Source organism: Sciurus vulgaris (genome assembly GCF_902686455.1).
Source record: "Sciurus vulgaris genome assembly, chromosome: 6".
NCBI classification, from domain to species: Eukaryota; Metazoa; Chordata; class Mammalia; order Rodentia; family Sciuridae; genus Sciurus; species Sciurus vulgaris.
The window spans coordinates 101,766,127-101,790,636 of NC_136466.1; the positions used below are offsets into that span (position 1 = coordinate 101,766,127).

The following is a 24,510-nucleotide window of genomic DNA, read 5'->3' on the forward strand; positions in this document are numbered from 1 at the left end:
TGTTGAAGAAAGAATCTATATATATTTAGTGACCAAGAGGTTAATATATGTAAAGTTAAATCATCTCTTGGGATCTTAAAAGGTGAAAGACAGAGAGAGATAGAATAGAGGAGAGAGAGGGAAAGAAAGACAAAATATGCTGTAGTATCCTCATGCAGGTAGTATATCCTCTTGGGTTGTACAAATTATATTCATGTCAGTCACATTCCTTGATTTATATCATCCCCTCATCCTTTTGACTTCTACTGCTTTATTAGTTTTCTGAGGCTGCATTTTACAACTTTTCTGTGGCGTGTCTGAATTGCCAGCATCACCACTCTTATACTTGGGGCCATTATTAAGTAAAATAAAGGTTACTCGAAAAAAAGGACTATGACACTGAATCAGTTGATCTGATAATCAATAGTTACTAAGTGACTAATGGGTGGTAGCGTATATAGCATGAATACACTACGGACAAATGAATGATTCCCTTCCCAGCCTGGATGGAGCAGGTTAGCTCTAGGTCAAGGAAGCCTCTCAGAACTACGTGCAATTTAAAATTTGTGAATTGTTTTGTTTCTAGAATTTTTTATTTAATATTTTTGATCTGCGGTTGACTAAAGGTAATTGAAACCTGCAGATAAAGGAGGAGTACTGTACCACTACAGTGACTTAAAATAAATTTTTCTCTCAGTTTTGAGACCAGAGGTCCGAAATCAAGGTGTAAACAGGGCCATGCTCCCTCTGTAGGCTCTGGAAACACTTTCTTGACTCTTCCAGTTGATGGTGGCTTGGGTGTTTTTTGGCTCCACTGCCTTGAAGCCAGCACATGGTTGCAAACTCTACCTCTAGTTTCACATTACTTTCTCTTTTGTCAGTGTCTTTTTTCTGCCTCAGAAGGGTGCTTGTCATTGGATATAAGGTTCATCTGTGCAATTTTGGAACATCTCATCTCAACATCCTTAATTGTACCTGAAAAAGTCATTTTCAATTAAGAATATTCACAGTTTCCAGCATCTGGATATAGGTATATCTTGGGTTTGTCTATGTGTGTGCGGGGGGTTCCATTCAACATACTACAACAGTGAAAGTAGATGTGCTACATAAACCTACAGTGAATTAGGTTGGCATTTTCTGCATGTGCAATTTTTAAGTAAATAAACATGTTAATGTGTACTGAAACATCCATAAGGATAGATGAAATTATTTTTTGTAGCTTTTACAGTTTGCATTTTCTGGATGAAGATTAGTTATAAAATATAATGATGGAATCAATGGTTTACTCAATGAGGCATCACAGATCCCACACATAAAATCTACAAGTATATACAAATTTAAAAATTAAAAAAGTAAACTGAACTAATAAAGCCTACAGTTATCTTCAATGCCTTAACCAATACAATTTAATAATAATGGAAAATTTCTTTATTCAGTGACAACTGTATAGTTTTAGAAGTGAGTCCTAGATAATAAATTAGGCAGAAACTATGATAATGTTTATACTACTTTAAACACATGCCTAGAAAACATCTGGCAAGGAAAACACAGAGATAAACAATGTTTTAAGCACATGTAAGCTAGCTCCTTTATGTTTTATACAAAACAAAATTGAAGTTCACAAATCTATTCTTTATTATTTTAACACAATTTTATAACTACTTCATGCTATATACGTTCTTTAATTCTAGATTCAGCCATTGTAAAAGCAATAAAGAAACACAATCAGATTATAGAAAAATAAAATAAGTAAAATGCATTTATTTTATCTAGTCATCTTAACTAGAGTGAAAGAAAGTTGTAAAACATAAAACTAAACCCAATCTCCTTCCTTTCAATGTTATCATTGGCATATAAAATCAACTCAGTATAGCTTATTCACTTTGAATGGAAAACACATACTTACCATCTAATCTTTGTTTAGATTCATTTTAACAGTTGGGAGTCAAAATTTAATTATGAATTTGTTTACAATTACAAATAAATGAACTTTAAAACTGTTATTTTACATTTTACTTTCATGCTAATTTTAACATATAACTTTGTGTTAACTCAGTATATTTCTTACACTTTGAAAATTTCCTTTAAAGAAGATGGCAGTAAAGGGCAAATTATAATGTGCTTAGACACACTTTTTAATTTTTTTTTAATTGTAGATGGACACAATGTCTTTATTTTATCTATTAATGTGGTGCTGAGAATCTAACCCAGTGCCCCAACCATGTGAGAAAAGTGCTCTACCACTGAGCCACCATCCCAGCCCTAGACACATGATTAAGCTCTTTCCAGATTCTGGTAAAAGAGCTAAGTGTCTCAGTGCAATGTGGATATGACTCTTGGGAAATCATCATGTTGAGTTACTTGAGGGATATAGGAAAAAAATACCAATAGATTGCTGTGAAAAATATGTCAAGAAAACATTTTAATGGAATTTATTCCACTTTCCTTACCAGTGAACTGGATATGCAATTAATACATGTATTTCTTTTGCTGAATGTTATAGCACTCCCAATTTCTTTACCCATGATTGATAGAAGTTGAGAATAGCTTTACTGTTCACCACTTGTCATTAAATGGTCAAGTTCTTCCAATAGACACAGCTTCTTTATATAATTTTAAAAATTATAACTATTACAAATTATTCCTGTGAGACTCTTTTAAAATAATATATCTGAATTTATTGTTTTTCTTGCTCCTTGTCAGATTATTACCCATTGCTATTTTTATTGGAATGTTTCTAGCTTAAACATGAAGTATTTTAAGACTTTTGAAAATTGTTCCTGAAAAAAAATGTGACTTAGATAGGTACAAACATATATGCATGTCCAAAGAGTTCTATTTTAATGATCAGGCCTGCTTATAGGACACACTGCTTTTAAAAATCACACAAAAATAAAACTGCACCTTTAATTGATGCATTTTTTGAAAGTTGGTATCAGGCCAATTAACTTATGCTCATAAATGGGCATAATAGAAAAGAGAATTTTAAGAACAATTTTGAAATCACTAATATGTTACTTCAAAGAAGAGCAAAAGACTCTTTGAAGGATACTGATGTACAGTCTTGAAGGACCTGCAGAATTTTGAAGTTAATTGGAACTCAAGCAGAAGAGAGAAGGATAGATTCTATGTAGACTAGAGAGGGAAAATAATTGGATAATGACTAAGTCTGTGGGTTTGATGGATGCAGGAAAGTTTTAAAATAGAATTGAGGAAAAGGGAAGAATTTTTTAATTACATAAAGAATAGGCTGAACATCAAAGACGTGGAACTTGATTGTAAAAATATATTATCATAATTGCCAAAATTATGTTTTATTTTGTGTACATTTTGATGAAAAAAGGAATTTCAATACCAAATATAATTATGCAGTATTCAAAATATTTTAGTTTTAAAAGTGGTCATGTTCTATACTGTTATTTTCAAATGATGTGCAATGGATATTATTCTGTGATATATGTGAAAGTGAATTTGACTTAACAGGAGTTTTTTTTTTTTTTTAACAACTGTTTTCTAGTGAAACATTTAAAATAATTTTCATAATTTGGGTATTAGAGAATTTCAACAAATTTTGTAAATATACTTCACTAAAGTGAAATTTTGTTTCAAGTCTTGATTCTTTGGCTTTTTTAGATTTGTGTTACAAATGCAAAGCAATGAAAGTACTCCATGAAACAGCAAATCAAAGCTGTTTTTTTTAATGATGGAATCATTATCTGCAACAATTATTGATCATTTCTAAGCAAATGGCAAAAGCATTTAACACCAAATTTTTAAAAATCGTCTACAAATATTCATCATTCTTACTTAAAATTCTGCCTTTTCTCTGAGAGTGTTTGTATAAAAAAATGCAAATACTTTCTCTTAAGTTATGCAAGAGGAGTGGAATTTTGTTTCCTTGGAGAAAAGTTGGTAATTTTTTTAAAGTAAAGAAAATTGTCTTATTAAAAGTGTAGAAATGAGATGAGCCCTTGACCCAAAGTTCTTAACTGCCTCTTTAGAGTACAGTGCTTCTCTTATGTTATAGATTTTATAATAGCCATTCACCCATATGACCTTTCAAATAAATTAACAGAGTGCATTCTAATTCAGGATTTCCCTGAACATCACTTTAAACTTCATCCAATTCAGAGATTCCCATGCATCTCATTAAGTGTTATTACCCACCAGACACATGTGCTATTGGCACACCCAAAATCAGCACTGAGATTCAAATTCCTTTTGAGAGCAATTTGTGGAATTAATTTACGTATCTGATTTAGTCCTGTTAAGGGGTTCATTTGACATCTGTTGGGTCATCTTTGCTAGAGATTTTTTACCTAAAGAAATAAAAAATAAAATTACTAGTGATAGTAATCTAATGAATTCCCTAGATTTTAATTTAGGCAAATATGAAATATAATGCTCATAAACCACACATCTGAGATTTGTTCAGATTAATATTGTGCAAACTGTTAATACACAAAAAAAGGAGTCCTTCTCAGATTTTGTGCCTCACCAGTTGACCACTGAAAGGCAAAAGTCCACTAGTGTGAAGATGATGAATACAGTTGGTTCTGTTTGTAGGGTTCAACAAGATCAATAATCCATGCCTTACTGACATTTTCCTCCTTTAGTTTGACACTGTACTGTCACTTTGCTGTTAAGAATGTCTCTTCCACTTCATATCCCACTTCTTTTGTTGCTTCTTGAATACTGTCTTAATGATCTCTTTGTCTCTCTTCTCTGTAATCTCTCTTGGGGTTCCATCAGCACTCCCAAATCCTGGTAAATGAACATCTTAGAGCAAAATGGTAAAACTGAAATTGTTAGAGATGTTATATGTGTAAGACCTGCAAGAATTGGCAGTTCACAGTATACATGACTCTACTTTCTCTTCTCTCTCTTCTATATTGCTGACCCATGTCTTAAATTTTAAACTCCATTTTCAGCCATCAGCTACACATGACTAATGGCCTCTGTGCAAAAAATGAATATCCTTAACTTTCCCCCCTCTGCCTTCATGCATTTCTTTTCTCAATACATGGCATAATTCATTGCAATGACACACATAAAATACCTAAGTCACCTTCAATTTTCTCCCTGCTTCAACACTTACCTTCTACACTCATTTGGTTCTTGTTTCCAATACTGTCAAGTTCACTCTCAATTATGTACTCCAACTGATGTAATACTAAAACTCTGTGCCTGCACAAACTTTCCTTAACCTTTACAGCTCAAAAAATATAATAAAAGAGATTTCTCAGACTTCCATTTCCCCTTTGATGCTTAATCAGTCAGGATGAACTTGGTTGTGCCCCAGGAGTGAGCTATATTCAGATAACAGAGGCTTAACACACATACAGAAGTTCTGGAGTACCCATCCAGCATGAGTCAGTGGAGGATCTCTGTTCACTGGGGACCCCCAGGGACAGATTTACAAGGATACATTTAGACAGTAATTCCCATAGTTACCAAAGCAGTGGGGAAAATACATGGTTAATCATTCATTAACACTTAAAACTTCTGTTGGAAGTGGCAAGCATTACTTCTTCTCACAGTATTGGCCAAAGAATTTCACACAGAAGCTACCAAGTTGAAAAGGAATGAAGTGCTGTGCTTCCATATGTTCATGAGACCTGGAACACTTGTGAAGTTGACTATTATCTAGCAATTACAGAGATGTTCAGAAAGATTTCCAAGACAATGTGGACCTTTACCTTTATCAAATGCTTTATAATGCAATTCTCCATCTTAATCCTATTTTCAAAACCTGTTAACTTGTCTTAATGCCTGTCATTGGGTGGATACTACAATGATATACTTAATAATTTATTTTATGATTTCATTTAATCACACCACATACTGTGCTTTTTTGTATTACAGGGTTCCATGTGACTTTAGCATACATTTTTTCATATTTTAAAATCGAATTGTCACCATACTGTTCCATTTCAGAATTATGTTATAGATTATCCAATCATTCCTTAATTTGTGGGCATTGGAATTGCTTTATGTTAAGTCTAACTCAGTGGAGTTGAGTTAATTACAAAAATTGAATTAGTCAGATAAGCCTTGTACAAAACAGGGATTTTACACAATATCAGAATTTGCTAATAATATAAAAAAGCATAGGCAAAGGAGAGTGGGTTCTAGAACAGTGAGAAAAGCTTCTCAGAGCCTTTATTTCTGTGCTTTGAACACAGGTTCTCTAACTCAGAAAGATATATTAATTCACTAAGTGTAGGTATAGTTTATATAGGGAGGGAGTGTTGGCATTCTCAGAACTCTACTTACTCTGCTTTAGCACTTATATAATTATATTTAAGTTGCCTATGTGTTTGTCTGTAATCCTTATTAGCATATAAGGTTCTTGAGGGCATTGGCTACATTTTGATATTGGTGACTAAACACAGAGCCTGACATACAGCAGGTGCTTAACAAGTTTCTAATGAACTAATTGATGCTTTAAGACCAAATTTTCCATGAGAATAAAGTAGACCTGTTCCTCATAAGAACCAAGACTATTCTTGGTCTTAAGATCAGAGATATTGCTCCTTGTTACCTAGTTAAAATAATTCAATTGAAGTAGATAAATTAAAGCAGGGTATTTTTTCTGATTTTTTTTTTTTTTTTTTTTTTTGGTGTGGTTCCATGGGAAAACACTAAAACTGAATCCTATAAAAGCATTTCTGCATTTCTCAAAATGACATAATGTACATGGCTAAGTGATTTTGGCACAATACAGGGCTAAATTTACCTTTTGATCAATATTGAGTAAGTTTAGGTTCTGTTTCCTGAAGAGACATATTCAGTCAAGATGGGATGAATACATCATTTCCAGGCACTTTGAAAATATCAGTGAACAAAACAAAATTCTGTCTTCGTGGAGCTTACATTCTATCAGAGGGAGTCAGAAAATAAACAATAACTCAAAAAACAGAATTAAGTAAACTATATGTGGTATTAAAACCTTGTAAATGCTAGTGAGAAAACAGGGTTCAGTAAAGGAGAAACAGAAATATTGGGGTGTTGGGGTCTTTAGCCCCCTTGCTCTTCTTGACCAGTGACAAGGGAGGGGAGCACACCCCAACAAGGCCAGACCGGGAAAGGTACAGCCGACTGACCACCCACACCCAGCCCTCCAGGCAGAGGACAATCAGAAGCCTCAGGGTAACCAGTCACAGCAGTAACTCGTTTATTGAGGAAGTCACACAGCTTTTATGTAGGGTGAAGGCTAGGCGGGAACCAATCAGCTTAAAGGTCAGCAAGGGGAGGGGTTTCACACAGGCGAGAGTCCCATAGGACTATATGGCAAGCATGAGCTGATCACGTTCCCAGAACTGTTGTTAACCAATCCCTGATGGTGGTCCGATTTATCGTCATTAACTTTTGAAACCGTCTTTGAGGCCTTGATCTTGCCCACCAGCCAGGAAGTAAGGAGTCAGCCTGAGTTAGTTAACATGTCATTAGTCCCAACATTGGGGCTGGGGTAGGGTTTGTCATTTTATGTAGGATGTTTCAGGATAATCATTGTTGAGAAGATTCTTTTGAGCAAAGGCTTGATAGAGATGAAGGAATTATAGGGGGGAGGCAGTTCCTTAGAGGGAGCAACCAGTATAGTTTTTTGAATAGGAATTCTTTATTGCATGTTCTATATAGCAAACAAGATCATGTAACCAAATTATTTCTACTTGCAATGTAACATCAATGAATTATTTATTATGAGTATTCATCTGTGTTTTCTGACTTTTTGGTCATGTAGTATTTGGAAGGTAGAGTCAAAAGCATTTCCTAATGAGTTGGATGCAAGATGAACACACATGTACCACTATGCTCTCAAGGGAAGCATAGGCAGGGTTAGTAATGGCATCCTCTTAATGAAAATTGAGAGGCCTGGAGATTTAGCTCAGTGTTACAGTATTTGCCATGGGATCAATCCCCTACACCAAACCCCCCAAACAAAAATAGAATAAGAAAATTGAGTGGTCTTGCAAACACAGGTGTCTACATCAAAGATTGCACATTTTATTTGAGGTGGACTGTGGTAGCTCCCATGGGAAGAGCTAAACTTAACCTTGAGATTTCCGTTTTTCTTCCAGCTCATAGATCAAAGAGAATTTGAGCCCTCAAATTCTATGATATATAGATAGTTAAAATTATTCCATCCTGAAAGCTATGAAAGCAAGTGTAATAGCACATGGCTGAGCCTCAGTGAACATCCATAGATATTTAATCCTGAAAAATATGTCATCTTTCAAATTCCTATTTAAAGATATTTTTGCTACTTGCCGATCTTCTGCTGAAATTCAACATATCAATAAAAGCTACCATCACATCTTACAAAGCTAGTAAGGGCATAGTTTACTTAAATCTGTGGAAATTAACTTGTCTACGCATTTATGCTGATTGTTTTAGCACTAAATGAACATTCATAAATCTTCTTTTTTGTTTTGACCTACCACAATTAGACATCAATAATTTAAAAAAAAAAAAAACTCTTTGAAGGAAAAAAAAAATCACACTAAAATCTTTAATAGTGACCAAGTAAAATGCATAAATTCTGCCACTTGCAGTAAATTATTGGATACTCTGAAAAACTTATACCCTTTTTATCCTGGTCTTAAAGAGTGACAGTCTAGATGTACTGTATTTAAATAGAATATTGGTAATAACATGTCTAATGAATTACTTGAGATATTTGTTTACTGACTAAAGGTTTCTCTTGTGTAGTATTTCTTTATACTATAAAATATTTCATCAAAGTGAAATTTATTGGAAATAAGATAATGGTCAGAAATAATGCCAGACATTTTTCACTGAATTCAAGTTTCTTGTTGATCCAGAGATAGTGACATCCTTATAATTTTAATCAGTATATTTTTCTTGGAATGTGAAAACATTATAAATACTAAATCATAGTCAAACCTGGATTATTGCCACTTGTTTTAATGATTCTACAAGCATTTTCTATGTAGTGTTAAATACTGTGTCAGAGTCCAAAGATAGTGATATTAAAGTATCCTATTTAATTGCTTTATCATTTTTATCAAATTGAGGAGGGCTTAAATGTCTAATAACTTTCTTGAAAAAATCCTTGCCATTTTATGAACTCCAGTCAATCTTTAACAATATGCACCACAAAAATTGTCAGCAAGAATGATTTCTTTTATAGGGAATACATAATTACTATAGCGCCATCTAAAATTTGCCCATCTATATTCATGTGATTAATATAACAGAATTTACAAATTTAAATGCACAATACTGGAAAAGAAGAAATAAAATTTTTATAGTAATACAAATCTGGCTGTATACATTTGATACTTTTGTGGGTTAGAAACTGAATTGTGTTTAATAGTTGAACATTTTTAATTTGTTTTGCAATGACAATGAATTGTTATACACATTTTAAGTGAATTTCAAGACTTTTCAAATATTTAACTCTTACATTTTCATGCCTACTGGGAATCATGCAGACAAGTACTTTACATGAGGTGTGCTAGTGTGCTGTTAGTTTTCCTGATTTTTTTTTCCCCCTACACTTAGCTTAATGCTGTGAGCAAAGCTTAGAGGTTTTCTTATCCTCAGAGTAGATCAGTGTAAAGTGGGCTCCATAGTCAGAATGATCTCACAGAAACCAGTCTTAGATGTGTCATCAAATTAAAGGATTCCAGGTTAGTAAAGGAGAGTCTACATTGAGTGGCAGCAGCACCAGAGACAGATTTCAGTAAGACAAAAATGACCAGAAAACACTCTAGTCAAATCTGAAAACCTGTACTATCACTCCACATGTTCTCTCTGTCTCTTTCATTATGGTCAGATATCTCCCTTTTTGTTCCTGGTGTTTTTACTTTTCTTATTATCAGCCAAAGAAGTCTTCTTTTGGAAGCAGTAAGTATTGGCTGGTTCTCCAAAGTGGTGTTTCTTTGTTTATGGGAAAATCATTCCTTAGATAAGCAAAAGGATCAACCAGAACATCCTGTGGTATGAAATAATGTCACTTAAAGAGAAAATTTCCTTAATAGGCATTGCCAGTGTATTCAGTCCAGTGTACAGAGTCATGAGCACATTCATTCAGCACGTATTTGTTATGTGCCCTGAGGTTTAAAAACCAAGTGACTTATAAAGTATAAAGCAGAAACCCACATGTACAGATGCTTAGCATCTATTCTGAATGATAAGATGTGAACATGTTGACACTTAAACTGCTGCAGTGATACCTTATTCCTACTAATTGTTTCTGCTTCTCTGAACACTGCTTTTACTGCACACACACACACACACACACACACACACACACACACACACACAAAACAGAGAGTCTAAGACCATGCCTCAAGGAATGTTGTCATTTAATGGCAAGTTAGACCCTGCAATATATCTTAGTTTTAAAATTCTTCCTTTAGTTTGTCTGTACACATTGCCACATGATGGTGGATCATTAGAAACTTTGATGGTATTTACCTAGCTTCCTCATACCACATTTACCATGTTCTATTTGACATAGATTCAATGTGCTCTAAAGTAAAAATGTAAATGAAGTTAATTGCTGCTGTTTTGGATCTATTTCATTGCCTTTTTTTTTTCTCCCCCTGAGTGTTGGTTAGCTGTAGTGACCTTTTCTGTGTTTGGGCAAACATCCCCTAAGCTTTCATCCAGTGATTAAGAAACAGTCAGTATGTACCCTATTTGACATGGTCATTACTTAATGCTCACTTAACAAAATTCTACAAGACCAAATTATCACAGTGGGTGAAGGAACAGATGGCCAGCTGGCCAGAATCCATGCCTGCTTTATTTTATGCCTTCTGAAGTCTGCCACAAATAAGCCACATGCAAAGACTGAGGAGGGAATGCAAACAGCAATTTTCCAGTCCAGCTGTGCTTCCAGTGTTCTCATCTGTGAAGTCTGGGTAGGGACAGTTCCCATCCAAGCACAGCCAAAACAGCTCCTGCAGGGATCTCTCCCCGTCAAGATTAAGATGGCAGTCACGGAGAACTGATTCCAAAAGTATAAAAGGACCCTCCCCATTCCATCATTGTCTTCAAGATCAAAACCACTGAGCTGATTTTAAGAAAAAGAGCTCTAGTTTTGTTGCAATAGTGCACCTATTTTAAACACGCCTTTATTTATAATTTGAAGATTAGTCACAATCTGTTATTTTATAGATTGCTACTGTATTCAGCAAAGAAAATTTGGCTAGGCTATAGGCTTAAAATTGGGTTGTCAGAATTTGCTAATGCAAATAAAAAGGGCTATAGTTAAAAAATGTATCCAATCTCTCAACTTTGTTTTTTGTCATAGATCATGATTAGTATTTTGGGTTATAAGTTGAAATTCCAAAAATTTTATGTCCATCAGCACACTAGTATGAATATCCAAGGATCTGGCATTTGACAGTCTATGGGGGTACAAAAACATAAGAAGTCAGGGTACCTATGCACAAATAGTTTATAATCTAGTCAGAGAAACAAAAAATAACCATAGAATAATGAAAGAACGAAGCAGCATGCAGTGAGATGCTAATCATGCGGCATAGACAGAAAGTTGAGGAGGAGCCTGAAAAAAGTGAAGAGCTGTCAGAGAAAGACTGATGAAGAACATGGAAATTTTGCAGTTGCTTAGAGACACCATTGAAATAGTGAGTTGGCCTGCTGCTGCTGAAACTTGAGCTCAGATATTTTCTTATAAAATGTATATAGAAAATAGTGGTCTCTACTCTCCTTAATCTATTTCCTGTTATGTTTACTTGTAAGAGATTAAACAAACTATGGTAGCTAAAGGCAAACCTGGATGACATCTGATCACTTCACACCACCACCCAATCATGTGTATCCTCAAGATGGAATTGTATTTTACAATGAATGGTTTGTGAATTCTGACAGATGTGCATCTTAAACTAGTGATTTGCATATCTTTGTTTGACTCCCTGATTAAAATGACTTTTTAAAGGCATTTTCTTAGATTGATTAAAAATAATTAAATATCATTTTAAAATTTTCCAATTGGTTTCTATTTCATTTATGGTTTCTGACATTTTCATAGGAATTTTCAAATGGAAAATATATTCACATGGTTATTCTAGTAGCCATCAAAAATATAAAAAATGTTTATTTTAGCTTTTTAGTATAAATACCAAGGAGTGGGATACCTGGATCATATAGCAGTTTCATTTTTAGCCTTTCAAGGAATCTTCATAGTGCTTTCCAGAGTGGTTGTACTAATTTGCAGTCCGACCAATAATATATGAGTGTGCCTTTTTGCTGACATCTTGGCCAGCATTTATTATTATTGTATTCTTGATTATTGCTGTTCTAACTAGAGTGAGATGAAATTGCAGTGCACTTTTGATTTACAATTCCCTGATTGCTAGGGATGTTGAACATTTTATATGTTGGTCATTTGTATTTCTTCTTTTGAGAGTGTCTGCTTAGTTATTTTACCCATTTATTGATTGGGTATTTATTTTTGATTTTAAGTTTTTTGAGTTTTTTATATATTCTGGATATTAATCCCTTTTCATAAAAGTAGCTGACAGATCGTCCAGGCTGTAGACTTTGTTCATGCTCTTGTTTCCTTATTGTATAGAACCTTTACAGGCACAGCAATGTTTTTAGCAGCACAATTCACAATACCTAAGTTATAGAACAGCCTGAGTACCCATTAACAAATGAGTGAATGGATAAAGAGAATGTGATTTACATATACAATGAGTTTTATGCAACCATAAAGAATGAAATTGTGGCATTTGTTGGTAAATGAATGGACCTGGAGAACAACATGTTAAGTGCAGAAAGTCAAGGGTTGAAAGTTTTCTCTTGTATGTGACCTGTAGAGCAAAATGAGGGGGCAAAGGGTGTGGGAGGAATCCAGGAAAGTGAAATGGAGATCAGAGGAAGGAGATGGAGGAGGGATGGAAACATGGAGGAATGGTGGAATGAAATTGAGCAAATCATTCCAAGTACATATATGAATAGACCACAGCGAATTCCACTTTTATGTCTATACAGCACCGATTAATTAAAAGTATAACTGAATAGAAGACAACCAGTGGAATACAAGAAGGGAAGTGTGGGGAGGGGATAGGGAGGGAAAGAGAAGCCCTGGAGATTGAAGTGGAGCCAAGTATATTCCACACATGTATGATTTTGTCAAAATGAACCCAATATTATATGTAACAATAATGCACTAATTAACTCATTTAAAACATTGATTATTATGATAGTCCATACATTTGCCAAATTGTCTGTTTTAGAATTTGAGAATGTTTATCTCATTGACCAGACACCTTGAAGTGCATCTGGGCCTTATAGTTACTAAATTTAATAACTATAAAACTTATTTCCATGACGTTCATTAATTTACAAAAGGCTTCTCTATGCTATCTTTTCTATTTCAGAGCACTTTATATCAGATCTAGATTTGTTAGTCTTTGAAAGGAAACCAAGGAACAACATTGTTTTTGTCTTGTAATCACTGTATTTTGCTCTGCCAATGATGACATCAAACATTCAGTAAACAAATATTATCGGTAAACCAAAATATGCCCAAAATAGATAAAATGTTCTGTAGGATAAAAGGAAACATATATATAATGTGACTATACAGTAATGATATAGAGTTCTGTTTGGGTAATCAAGCTTTCTGAGCTGAGAATTTCCATGATGCAGGTGGTGTTGTAGAAAGCTTGTTTGAGCAGCAGTGTGTAAGATGGATGGACAGGGAAGGGAATGGGGGAGTGCTTCATACTAAGATGCAGTTATCACTGTGTAAAACAATGGCTTCTTTTACTCTAGTCTGTTAATTCATTTGTTAGAATTGATACCAATATTTAATAAGACATTCATCCATTGGGGGAGAAGATATTGACAACTGTGCCACCATTATTTTTTTGTGTTTGTAGAATTAACACAAACCATGACTCTTTCCTAAAGATGATGACTGATCATCAGCAAGCACAGCTCTAGACAAAAATTTCAAATGAATAAAAACTGGAAGGAATCTTTATTCCTTCTTTGCTACTTCCTTTTATCTTGCAGTGCCACCTAGGTTACCATTTCTGGATTCTTCCTAATCACAGCTTCTAATGTAGACTTCTCTCTTCATTTCCATCACCAACAAAACTTATCTGCCACTGCTATGTGTTGACCAAGAGCAATTAATTTTAGCTAAGATGTTAATATTGATAAATATGAGCATGCCATCAACCTATTCTAATAATAAAAGACTCTGGTTTCCTTAATTAACTCCTTTTCTGTAAGGAAAGCAACTTGGATGTTGGCAGGTTTAATTTCTTCTAAGATCTCTCACCTTGGCTTGCAGATGGCTACTTTCTAGGTCCTCACATAGCTCTTTTCTATGTGACAGAATCACTGGTCTTCTTTGTGTACCTAAATTTCCTCCTCCTATAAAGTTGCCAATTGGTTGGGTTAGGGCCCTCTGGTTTGACCTTATTTAACCTTAATTACTTCTTTCAAGGTGTTGTCCCCCAATAGTGTGCCATTCTGTGGTACTGAAGCTCAGGGCATCAACATGTGAATTGGAGCAGGATACAGTCCAGCTGTTCATAAGGACTTTGTGAATGTGAATTGTGAAGGATCTCCAGGTGAAATCATACTGGATTTAGGAAGGCCCCCCAAATCAGAAACTGGTGTCCTTAACAGAAAAGGAAAGGATACAGAGAAACCCAGGGCAGAAAGCATGTGAAGGCAGGCAGAGATAGGTGTTCTGGTGCTACAAACCCAGGAATGCCAGGAGCCACCAACACCTAGAATAAGCAAGGATTTTATTATTTAAAGTATTCAGAGAGAGTGTGGCCCTATTAAGTCTTTGGTTTCAGATTTCTAGCTTCTAGGCCTGTGAAGAAAAAAAAAATCTTATTGTTGTTTTAGGCTACCAAATTTGTGATAATTTGTTACAGCAATCCTGAAAAGTGAATTCAAGTGCTCTGAAGTAACCTTTCTAGACACTATCACCTCAGTGCCTTCCTATACAAAGTTGTATATAAAGAGAGTGCAGCATTCATTCTTTAGGGGAAAAGTTATTAACAGGTGTGAAAAAAAATCTGTTTAGCCTCAGATGTTAATTTTCATAATCTTTCCAAATGCATTCAAATTAAAGAAAAATTTTGTTAATTATTCCTCTACAATGGGATATTTATATATTAGAATATTTTATCTTTTTTTAAATACAAATACCTCTACACAATTTCTCTCCTCAAATGACTGAATCTTGCACATTCACGTTTATCAGGGAGGAAAGGCACAAAGGAGGAGGGACAGAAAGGAAGAGAAAACAAAGTAAATAGTGTAAAAAGTATATAAAAAGCATCAGTCATGTGAATGTGCCCAGAATAATTTCTGCTTTACATCTAGTTTTAAAATAGAGTGGCAGTAGCTCAAACTGGCAACTGCCAAAGTGTTCAGGCATTATTAAATCTAAAGGCAATGCTAGGAGAGAACTTGAATGTGCTTTCAAGACCAGAATTTAGAGACTTTTGAGTCATAACTATTTCTATATCTTTGTGTTTCTGGAACAAATAGGGAAACTATGCTCTTGAAATTGCCTTATTGGGATTTCTTTACTGCATAATCTAAAATGAGTGTACATTCATTTTTAATACGTAACTCCCATGTTTTGGAGGCATACTTTGCATAATTAACAAAATCTTGGTACACATGATCACAGGAGAAGGTTAAATGATTCACTTCCTAGTAATATGGTTATATACCATAGGTATTTATGATTTAGAGCATAGTCTTCAAATGCATGAGAAGCTAACCATGTTACACATAATAACTTTACTATTGGGATTGTGAGGAGGTAGACGTAGAAAAGTGGTAAATTGTATAGATCTATTGCTTTTGTGAGCAATTAATCTTGTTGACATACTTATATGAGCTTGCATAAAAATGCCTGGAAAACATGCTGTTGAATTCAGTTGTTCATTAATATTGATCATATGCTGTCCCCATTGTGTTAGAAACTACTTAAAGATTACCTACAAAAGTATTACAGAACTATTGATTTTAAAACTCCCTGAAGCCTCTTGAAAGTCCACTTATGCTCATTTAAAGAGTGATATCACCAAATCTTGTTGTTTAATCAGATAACCTGTAATTTATAAATGCTAATCAGAAATAAAGCTCATAGCCACCAATCTGTATACTTCTCTACACCCATAATGCAAGAAAATACAAACTTCTTTGAAGAGACTTTCAAAGTGAAAAGGAGTTAAGATCACCCTCGGATGTCTTCCTTTTGTTTTTATGTGCTCTAATTGATTAATTCTAATTTGTTTTCAAAATGTGCTCTGCTATCAAATTGTTTTCAAAGTTATGTGTAGGTTATTTATATTAGTGCTGACATGCTACAGAAGGGTATTAGATACCTTCATTCACCAAAGTTTTGGCTGCTAAAGTTAAAAACATAACCTATTAAAGATATTTATTAATATAAGGGCATTGGGAGATCTTAGAATTAATTTCCATATGCCATTATATGAACAAGGAACTGTCTTTATATCATCCATAGCACATTCAGAGTGAAAGACAGTTACTAAATTCACCTTAAAATGAGTCATATACACTAGAAAACTACCTATGTTGTGTACAATATTGCAAGTTTACTATTTAAACTGCTGACAATTTTAATTCCATTCAAAGTATTTGTTACAAATTACTAGTACATTATAGGTACCTAACTAATAAATAGTATTTAACCTAAAATTAGGAGGAAAACCCCATTATTATCTATCAGGGTCAATTAATTTCTCATGGTAGAAGCAACATTACATACTATAGCTGATTATTATCATTTGTCAGCATACTGGGACTTTAAATTAATACTTCCAATATCAAAATAGATCAGAGTATTACGTTTGGGGGAAAACACAAAGACAAATTAAAGTTTTCTAGGACCTCTATTTTTCATGATTGAATCACCTTATTAGCCCTTGGAACAAAAAAGATAGAAACTGTTGATATACATTTTAATTATACATCAAACACAAAACATCTTTGGCTATCAAGCAAATATTTTGAGTTGAGTCCTGGCACTTCATTTATGTTTTCTTTATGTAATAATTTATTTTCTCATTATTTCATTTTGCTCATATTTAAAGTGGATGTATTTATTTAAAAGTAATTGTTAGATTGGGAAACTGAAACATTGTTAACAAGATCATGCATAGTTATGCTTTTCTTGATTGTATATTTACCTAAGAATTAAGATACATGCAATCATTATGTAAAAGTACACATTCTAACAGTCTGTTATTTACAATTCTGTGCAACACTCTTGAAGCTTAAACCACATTAAAGACAAAAACATTGGAACCTAATTAAATTTTAAAGAACTTAAAGATTGAAAGATGTAGAAAAGTTACAGGAAGTATCCACAGTAATTATTTAGTGAAAGCCTAAAGCTGTTGATCTCCTTTCAATCTGAAATTAGAATAGAGTTTAAGCATTAGATATAATTGTTATTACTCACACACTCATATATTGTCATACACTTGTTTATTAAAAAATGTATCAAATACCTGCTGTGTGCTGACCATAACTCCTCCCAAGTGGCATTTATGATCTACTGGGAAAAAGTGACAAGGAACCACTCCTTTCAACTCTGTCATGACCACCCCCCAAAAAAGTCAAGGCATTCAGCATTTTATCAGTTATCACATATATTTACTGAATAATGATATTGGGGAAATATTTGCTTTTGACAGTTGGTTGTGAGCATAGTTGAAATGAAACAGAGTATTCTAGCATAGCAGAGCCTGTCTATATTTATATATGTAATACATCATGACACAGTGTTGAAAATACTCAGATGTTTCCATGTAGGGAGATTTTGCAGTGCTGTACTATTCATAAGAATGTGATTGGTGAATCCATACTAATTCTGTTTTCATCTGTCACAGCCAACATATTAATATATAGATTTTCAACCTGGCTTGATGGGATAGGGTGAGGACTTCTCAGCCAGGAAGAGTGTGTGAAAATTGTTGCTTTTATAGTTATGTATGTTATATGCTTTAGCCTCTCCAAGTCTGCTTTCTTATCTCTAAAACAAGAATATATTCTTAAAAAGCAATATAAAGAAAAATATGTATACTTCATGTTGTTTAGCATGTAAGGTCTCAAGAAAGATTAAATCCTCATACTATTTGCTTTATTTCATCCTCCTTTAAATGAAAATTAATGCATTTCTTGGGATGGGAAAAATAACTGCAGCGGTCTTTATTGTAGTGTTTCTTAAGACCCAGATGTCAGCTGAGGTCCTGATGTTCTTTGGGATGTGAATGAAATGAGTTCCAACTCACTAACTTGCATCTTTTAGGAATCTCAGAGGCTATACCAGGATTGCTGGGTGAGCTTCACCAATACCCTCAGGAAGCACCCAGGGTGCCTGGGACTTAAGATACCCTATTCTGCTCTATCTTCAGGTTTCTGTCTCCACTGGAATCTCTGGGGGCTTTGTGTCAGCACTTCTCCCCTCGTGGCAGGACCAGCTGGATGGAGAGCACAGCAGCTTCCCTTTGATTTCCCCAGGCACAACTCACAGACTTGTGTGATTAGCTGACTTCTGAGTACAGCTGGATTCTCCTGCAAAGACTTTTCACATAGCATCAATGCAGACAACTTAAATTGGAATTTAAGACATCACATTTGTTACTAGCTACTTTTTCCTGCATATTACAGCATCCCAGTCTATCGCTTGACCTACCTCTCTCCTTGAAGACTTTCCTTCAGCTTTCCTTTGGTGATTTCCTCTCTTGGGTCTTCCCAATCCCTTCCTCAGTTCTTCCCAGTTACACAGTGTCATTTAGTTCATCTCCCTGTGTTTGTGGTCTCACCAATCTACTTTGCTAAGATGCATAAGATGAGAGCCATCTCTTCCAGGCTCAGATTCACCCCTTGCTCTTTAGAGTGACTTCCATTGACCACTTTCCTGGGAATCTCTGTTCCAACTTCCTGAAGAACTGATAGAAGTATTTTTATTTCCGTCTTTTTATTCATCATCACTCATAGAATTCAAGAGTTATAAGGGAGAATGGAAAATATTTATTTTCTCTCTGATGTAAATTACTACACTCTCTTGAGAGGGCAGGAATAGCTTCATCAGTTTTGGTTTTAATAACTATTTTTTCCTCCTGGATATAATTTGTTAAACCCAATTTTCTTCATCTCAAGTGTCTTCTAGATATATTCCTATTAGGGTTTTGCTTTCTCAACTGCAAAATTGGGAGATTGCATAAGGTGATTTTAAAAGTTTCTTATTTGTTCAAAAGTGTTTTTTAATACATTTCTATTTTTTCTCTAATAATTATTATCTGTATGGTTATCAGTTAATAAAAAAATCTAAGTCTTTTTTCTGATTTTGAGGTAAATCAATGAGTAAAACCTCTAACATCCCATTCATTTCATTATCCCTTCCTGGAATCAGATATTCTTGGTTCAAGGCCTAAAGGTATATAGGAGATGTGCATTTGAGAAATATCTAATCTTTCCGATCTTCAGTTTAAAAAAAAAAAAAACAGCAAAAGAGAATGATAGCCACCATCTTGCCAAGCTGCTGTGATGAATATTTGAAAACATTTACATAAAAAGAGTTTGGAAATTGTAAGGCACTACCAAATATTAATTAATTAGTGAGGAGAAAAGTGGAAACTGAGAAATAAGAGATTTGGGTTTTCAGCATGATTTACATATTTTAGCAACAGAAAAAAATGATTCAACTTTCTCTCAAAGCGGCCATTGGTCTTACACTTTCTTCCCTATCTCAAATATTGGCAATGTATCACTTTAAGGGAAGAGATTAGATAATTTATTTGTATGTACTGAATGGCACAAAACTACCTACTTAGATAAATATACTGGTTTTTCAATAATGAATTGTATTGTGTACAGTTGAGGTTTACAACATGATGTTATAGTACATTTATAGTACATGTAGATAGTAAAATGTTTATCGTAATAAAGGAGATTAACCTATCATCTCACATAATTTCTGTTTTTGTAGGAAGAGCAGCTAAAATGTACTTGATGAAAATCTCATATGTATATATATTTATTATTAATCTTAGTCTTTGTGCTGTACTTAATTCTCTAGACTTGGTCATCTTTTTTAATTAGTATGGGACATCTGGGGGGAAAAATCACAGCTCCCCTGATTTCTATTCACTTTTTACAATCCAGCCATACTGTTTCCTAGTCTATACCTTTATTAGACTCTAGAACCATTGAACTTCATACAACTTAAAACTGAAAGGAATGAATCATTAAAGATAATTTTATATACAAAGCTGCTGGCCAAAGGAATACAACCATAAAGTCTTGCTCCAATGGCAGGGCAGTGTCACTCAACTCCTAAGGGCTCACTACCTGTTCTTGAAGTCCTATTGCATTGCTCAAAATGACGATGATAAATTTCATTTCCTTTCCAGAGTTCCATAAAGGATTTTGACCCATACTCAAGTAGCCATTTACTATTGCACTCCTTGACGGGTCTTGCCTGCTGGAACTTCCATCAGTGCCTTGAGTTATTCTCATGTGCAATCCTTTGCTTTCCTTCCTGTCTCAACTGAAAGCATTAGCTCCTTTTCTCAATGCATCTTCCTTCAGGATTTTGGAATTCACTCTTCATACATAAATGTCTAATTTCATTTATCTTACTTTCCTTTTTTCCCCATGTTTTAGCAGTACATTGTAGTTATACATAGTGTTGGAGTTTGTTCTGACATATTATACATGCATGGAATATATAATTTGCTCTGTTTCTGTCTCCATTACTTCCCTCCCTCCTCCTTCCCCCTGTTCTCCTTCCTCTACTCTTCTTATTTATTTGTCATTTTTAAATTGATGCTTTATAGATATACATAAAGTTAAAATTCACTGGTATATTCATATATGTACTTTACTTTTCTAACATATACACTTAACTTCCTTTCCAATGACTTTTCTCTTTTCTCTATATCTTTTTATTGGTGCATTACAATCATACATAATATTGGAATTTGTCTTTATGATATTTTTTCTTACTTTTAAATGTGCTCTAGTCTCCATAGTTAAAAAAATAATAGAAAAAAAATTGTTGTTTCTGTTGTTTGGTCTCTCTTTATCTCCCATGGAGAACTTTTCTTTTTCTCAACTAGACTCTACCTTTCCTCAAAATCTCCAGTCTGGATTTTGTCATCAAATAGTATCTTGCAGGAAGCAGACTGTAATGTAAAACAAGTACAAATGATTCCACAGTGGGGAATGTCTGTGATGGACAAAGGGGAAAGAGAGCAAGAGTAGGTAGGATAAGTACTCAGACTGTGACATTGCCTGTCATTTCTGAAGAAAGAAAAAAGAAGGAAAGAACATTGTATAGAAAAGCCCTCAGATTTCCAGGGTTTAAACAAAGTCTCAGCTACACTAATGGAGCACTCCAGAGTACATAATGTGCACTTGAATGGTCTTGGGTCAGCAGGACTGGCCCAGCTCAACACCCACATGGTGCTCAGCCATTGCCTGGGGAGTGTGACCTGGAATGAACGCTACTTTAGCAGATCCAACTGTTCAGTACCTGGCTGCTGTCGGCTAACCACACTGTTAACAGGCTGGTTCTCTCCAAGGGAGATCTGAGCACAACCCCATCAGTTGCCACAGGTACCAGACACTCTGTTGAAGTTACTTTCTTTAAGCTCACAAGTGAGGATCAGAACCTCTACTCCAAAGATACAACTTTTGGTTAGCTGCCCTTTTAGGCTGGCAATAAACATTCTTCTCCAGAGGCATGGTCTACCTTAAATTAAAAAGTAGTCTATAAAATTTTTTCTTGGTTTCTGTGATTACAGTCATATGCTACAACAGAGGACAAAAACTCTTCAGTGTTCATAACTTCAAAAAATTGCTATTCAGCATTAATTTTTAAATATGCTAAAGCTATTCTACAATTCAGATGCCTTTATAATTAACATAGTGCTATAACTTTTTGAGTTCTTAACATGTGGGAGACACTTTCCTGGATATTTTGAAGAGTAAACTGAGGCAACAGAGAAAATAAATTTCAATATGACATGGACTAAAATGCAATGAAGCCGGGATTCCAACCAAGGTCTTCAGAGCTCACACAACCAGTACATTTTCTGTACAGTTATTATGTAAAGTACTTTTCCTATAAAACTGTTCATTGCAAAATGTTGACGGAGTATCTACTTTTAAGCATATGTATCATGAGGCAATATTTGTTTTTCTGTCTTTCAGGTCCCTGCATTCCTAATCCATGTCATAATGGAGGAACCTGTGAAATAAGCGAAGCATACAGAGGGGACACATTCATAGGCTATGTTTGTAAATGTCCCCGGGGATTTAATGGGATTCACTGTCAGCACAGTAAGTTATTTCTAGTCATTGTGCTTTTATTATTATTGATCTACAGTGTACAAGTCATTACCATTCTTTGTTTGTAGTAGAATCATAGATTCTTAGAGCAGCAAAGAGCCCTGGCACTTGGCTGTGCTGCTTCTCTCCCACTGAAAACGCCAGGTCCTCAGTTGAGGACTTTATGCTGTGTTGCAGTCCTTTCAGGGGTGTGGGGAGCTCGAAATCTCCTGGTTTGCCCTTTTCCATCATTGTTCAACCATAATTGCAAAAGATTCCTGTTCTTGTCAAACTAATATTTGTCTCCCTTTCACAGTTATATTAAAGCTATGTTCTTTGAGCTTCCCAGAATTATTCTGGTGATTAGGTTCTGAGATGATACCCAGAAAAGAGCACTGTCCACTCTGCCCTATCTGTAAGATAGGGTCCTCCTTATTTCTTATTTTCATTTTAGCATGTAAATCTTTGAAAAGTCAACAAACATGTCATCTGCACTTCTGTCTTTTATCTCCAACCTTATTTCTCCCAGAAATTTCAACAAAATAAATTTATTTGTGATGATTTCTTCTTAAAAGCAAGACTGAACAAAAATGTCAAATGAGTGATGTGAACTCTAAATTACTGCAGGATCCCAGTAGGCAAGCTGTCAGGGAAGGTTTTTATAGGTGGTGCCACATGCAAGCTGAGTATTGAAGAAGGGGCAGGATGTTGATCAGAGAGAGTGGAAGAGAATGTGGTAAAAAGAGTAGAGAGGGAATATTCAAGCTATGAATACTATTATGACAGTTAAGCATTGGTGTTAAAAATGAGTAAGGCAAATCTGGGTATGCTGTCCAGAATCAGATTTCCAGCCACCAGCATCAAGCATAGTGTCCACCAACTGTGGAAATTTTAGGAGCATCTTGTACTTTTCTGGAGATTTCCCATGTTCAAGAGTTTGTAGAACTTCTGAAGATGCTCTCTTACAGTCCATGGGCACTTACGCTCCTTACAACTGGCACACGAATTGCTTGAAATTTTCTATAGACCTCAGACCATCAACAAACTATTAGAGCTGTTCATTTTTCTCAGGAAGTGTCCAGAAGTGGCCAAGCTGATTCTGAGGGTAGCACCATTGTTCATCCTTCAAGTAGGAACACCTCAAAACAGCCCTGGAAAGACGAAGATAGGAGCCCAGCATCCAAGTGTCTTGATCTTCACTTAATCCAATGAAGAGAATATTACCAACCCTTACTTACAATGCCTTGAGATACAGTGTCAGGGCAGTGCCCAGCAGAGACGGTCTGGCCACCTCACTCAATTCAGTTCAGGGCAGCCTGTACACATGCACATAGAAGACTCTCCTGGAACCAAATTTTCATGATGGACTGTTGCCTAGTTTTCAGATATAGTCCTTAAACATAAGGTTCAATCACTCTGATTTCCTCTTGTAGAGACTGAGAGTGTATATAAGCAGATTCTTGCTGTTAGAAGAAATCCTTACAGAGTTTGGAAGGATAATATTTGGAAGACATGTATAGATCCCTAATGTCACATGGTGTTGGGGCCTGCCCTTAAGCCAGAGATTGGAAAACTCAAAATCTCTATCTGTACAGTGACAGAAAATTATTTCTATATCTGTTGGCATATATTTTTTTCATTTTGTGAAGGTCCATTTGGTTTCAGTTGTTTTTAAGCACTAAGAAGTTCCATCAAAGATATCAAGTCAACTGGGTGTGGTGGCACATGCTGGTAATCCCAGCAGCTCAGGAGGCTGAGGCAGGAGGATCATGAGTTCAAGGTCAGCAACTTAATGATGCCCTAAGCAACTCAGAAAAAAAAAATCAAGTTGTCTTTTGTATGTCCCTGTCTTTTCCCTCATACCCTTGCATCACACTAAAATAGGCTCATATATTCACATACTTTCATTAGATTTCAAAGCTTATTTTGGGACACAAATAACTGGCCCCCTTGCTGCATCTGACCCCTGCCCCAAGACGTTGCATTCATTTTAGGCATTGCAGTGGAAACCTGAGTCTGAGAGATTCAGTTCAGAACTAGAATTTTATTGTTTAAATCACCTGCCCATATTCTCTGGAGTGTATTCACTAGTTGCAAGAGTCAATGAAAGGAAGAGGTCTGGATTTGGAATCTGAAATCTGGATTTGAGACCTGACCTTTAAAGTTATTGCATAAGTG

The 24,510-nt window shown here is 35.0% G+C and overlaps 1 protein-coding gene across 2 annotated transcripts in view; it reads left to right on the forward strand.

Annotated features, from left to right (window-relative positions):
* Window positions 1–24,510, forward strand: part of EDIL3 (EGF like repeats and discoidin domains 3) — a 416,261-nt gene that overhangs the window by 164,910 nt on the left and 226,841 nt on the right. For both annotated transcript variants that reach the window (XM_079143471.1, XM_079143470.1), the window contains one exon: window positions 22,216–22,344. In XM_079143471.1, the coding sequence (XP_078999597.1) occupies window positions 22,216–22,344 (129 nt within the window). The remainder of the gene's footprint in view (window positions 1–22,215; window positions 22,345–24,510) is intronic.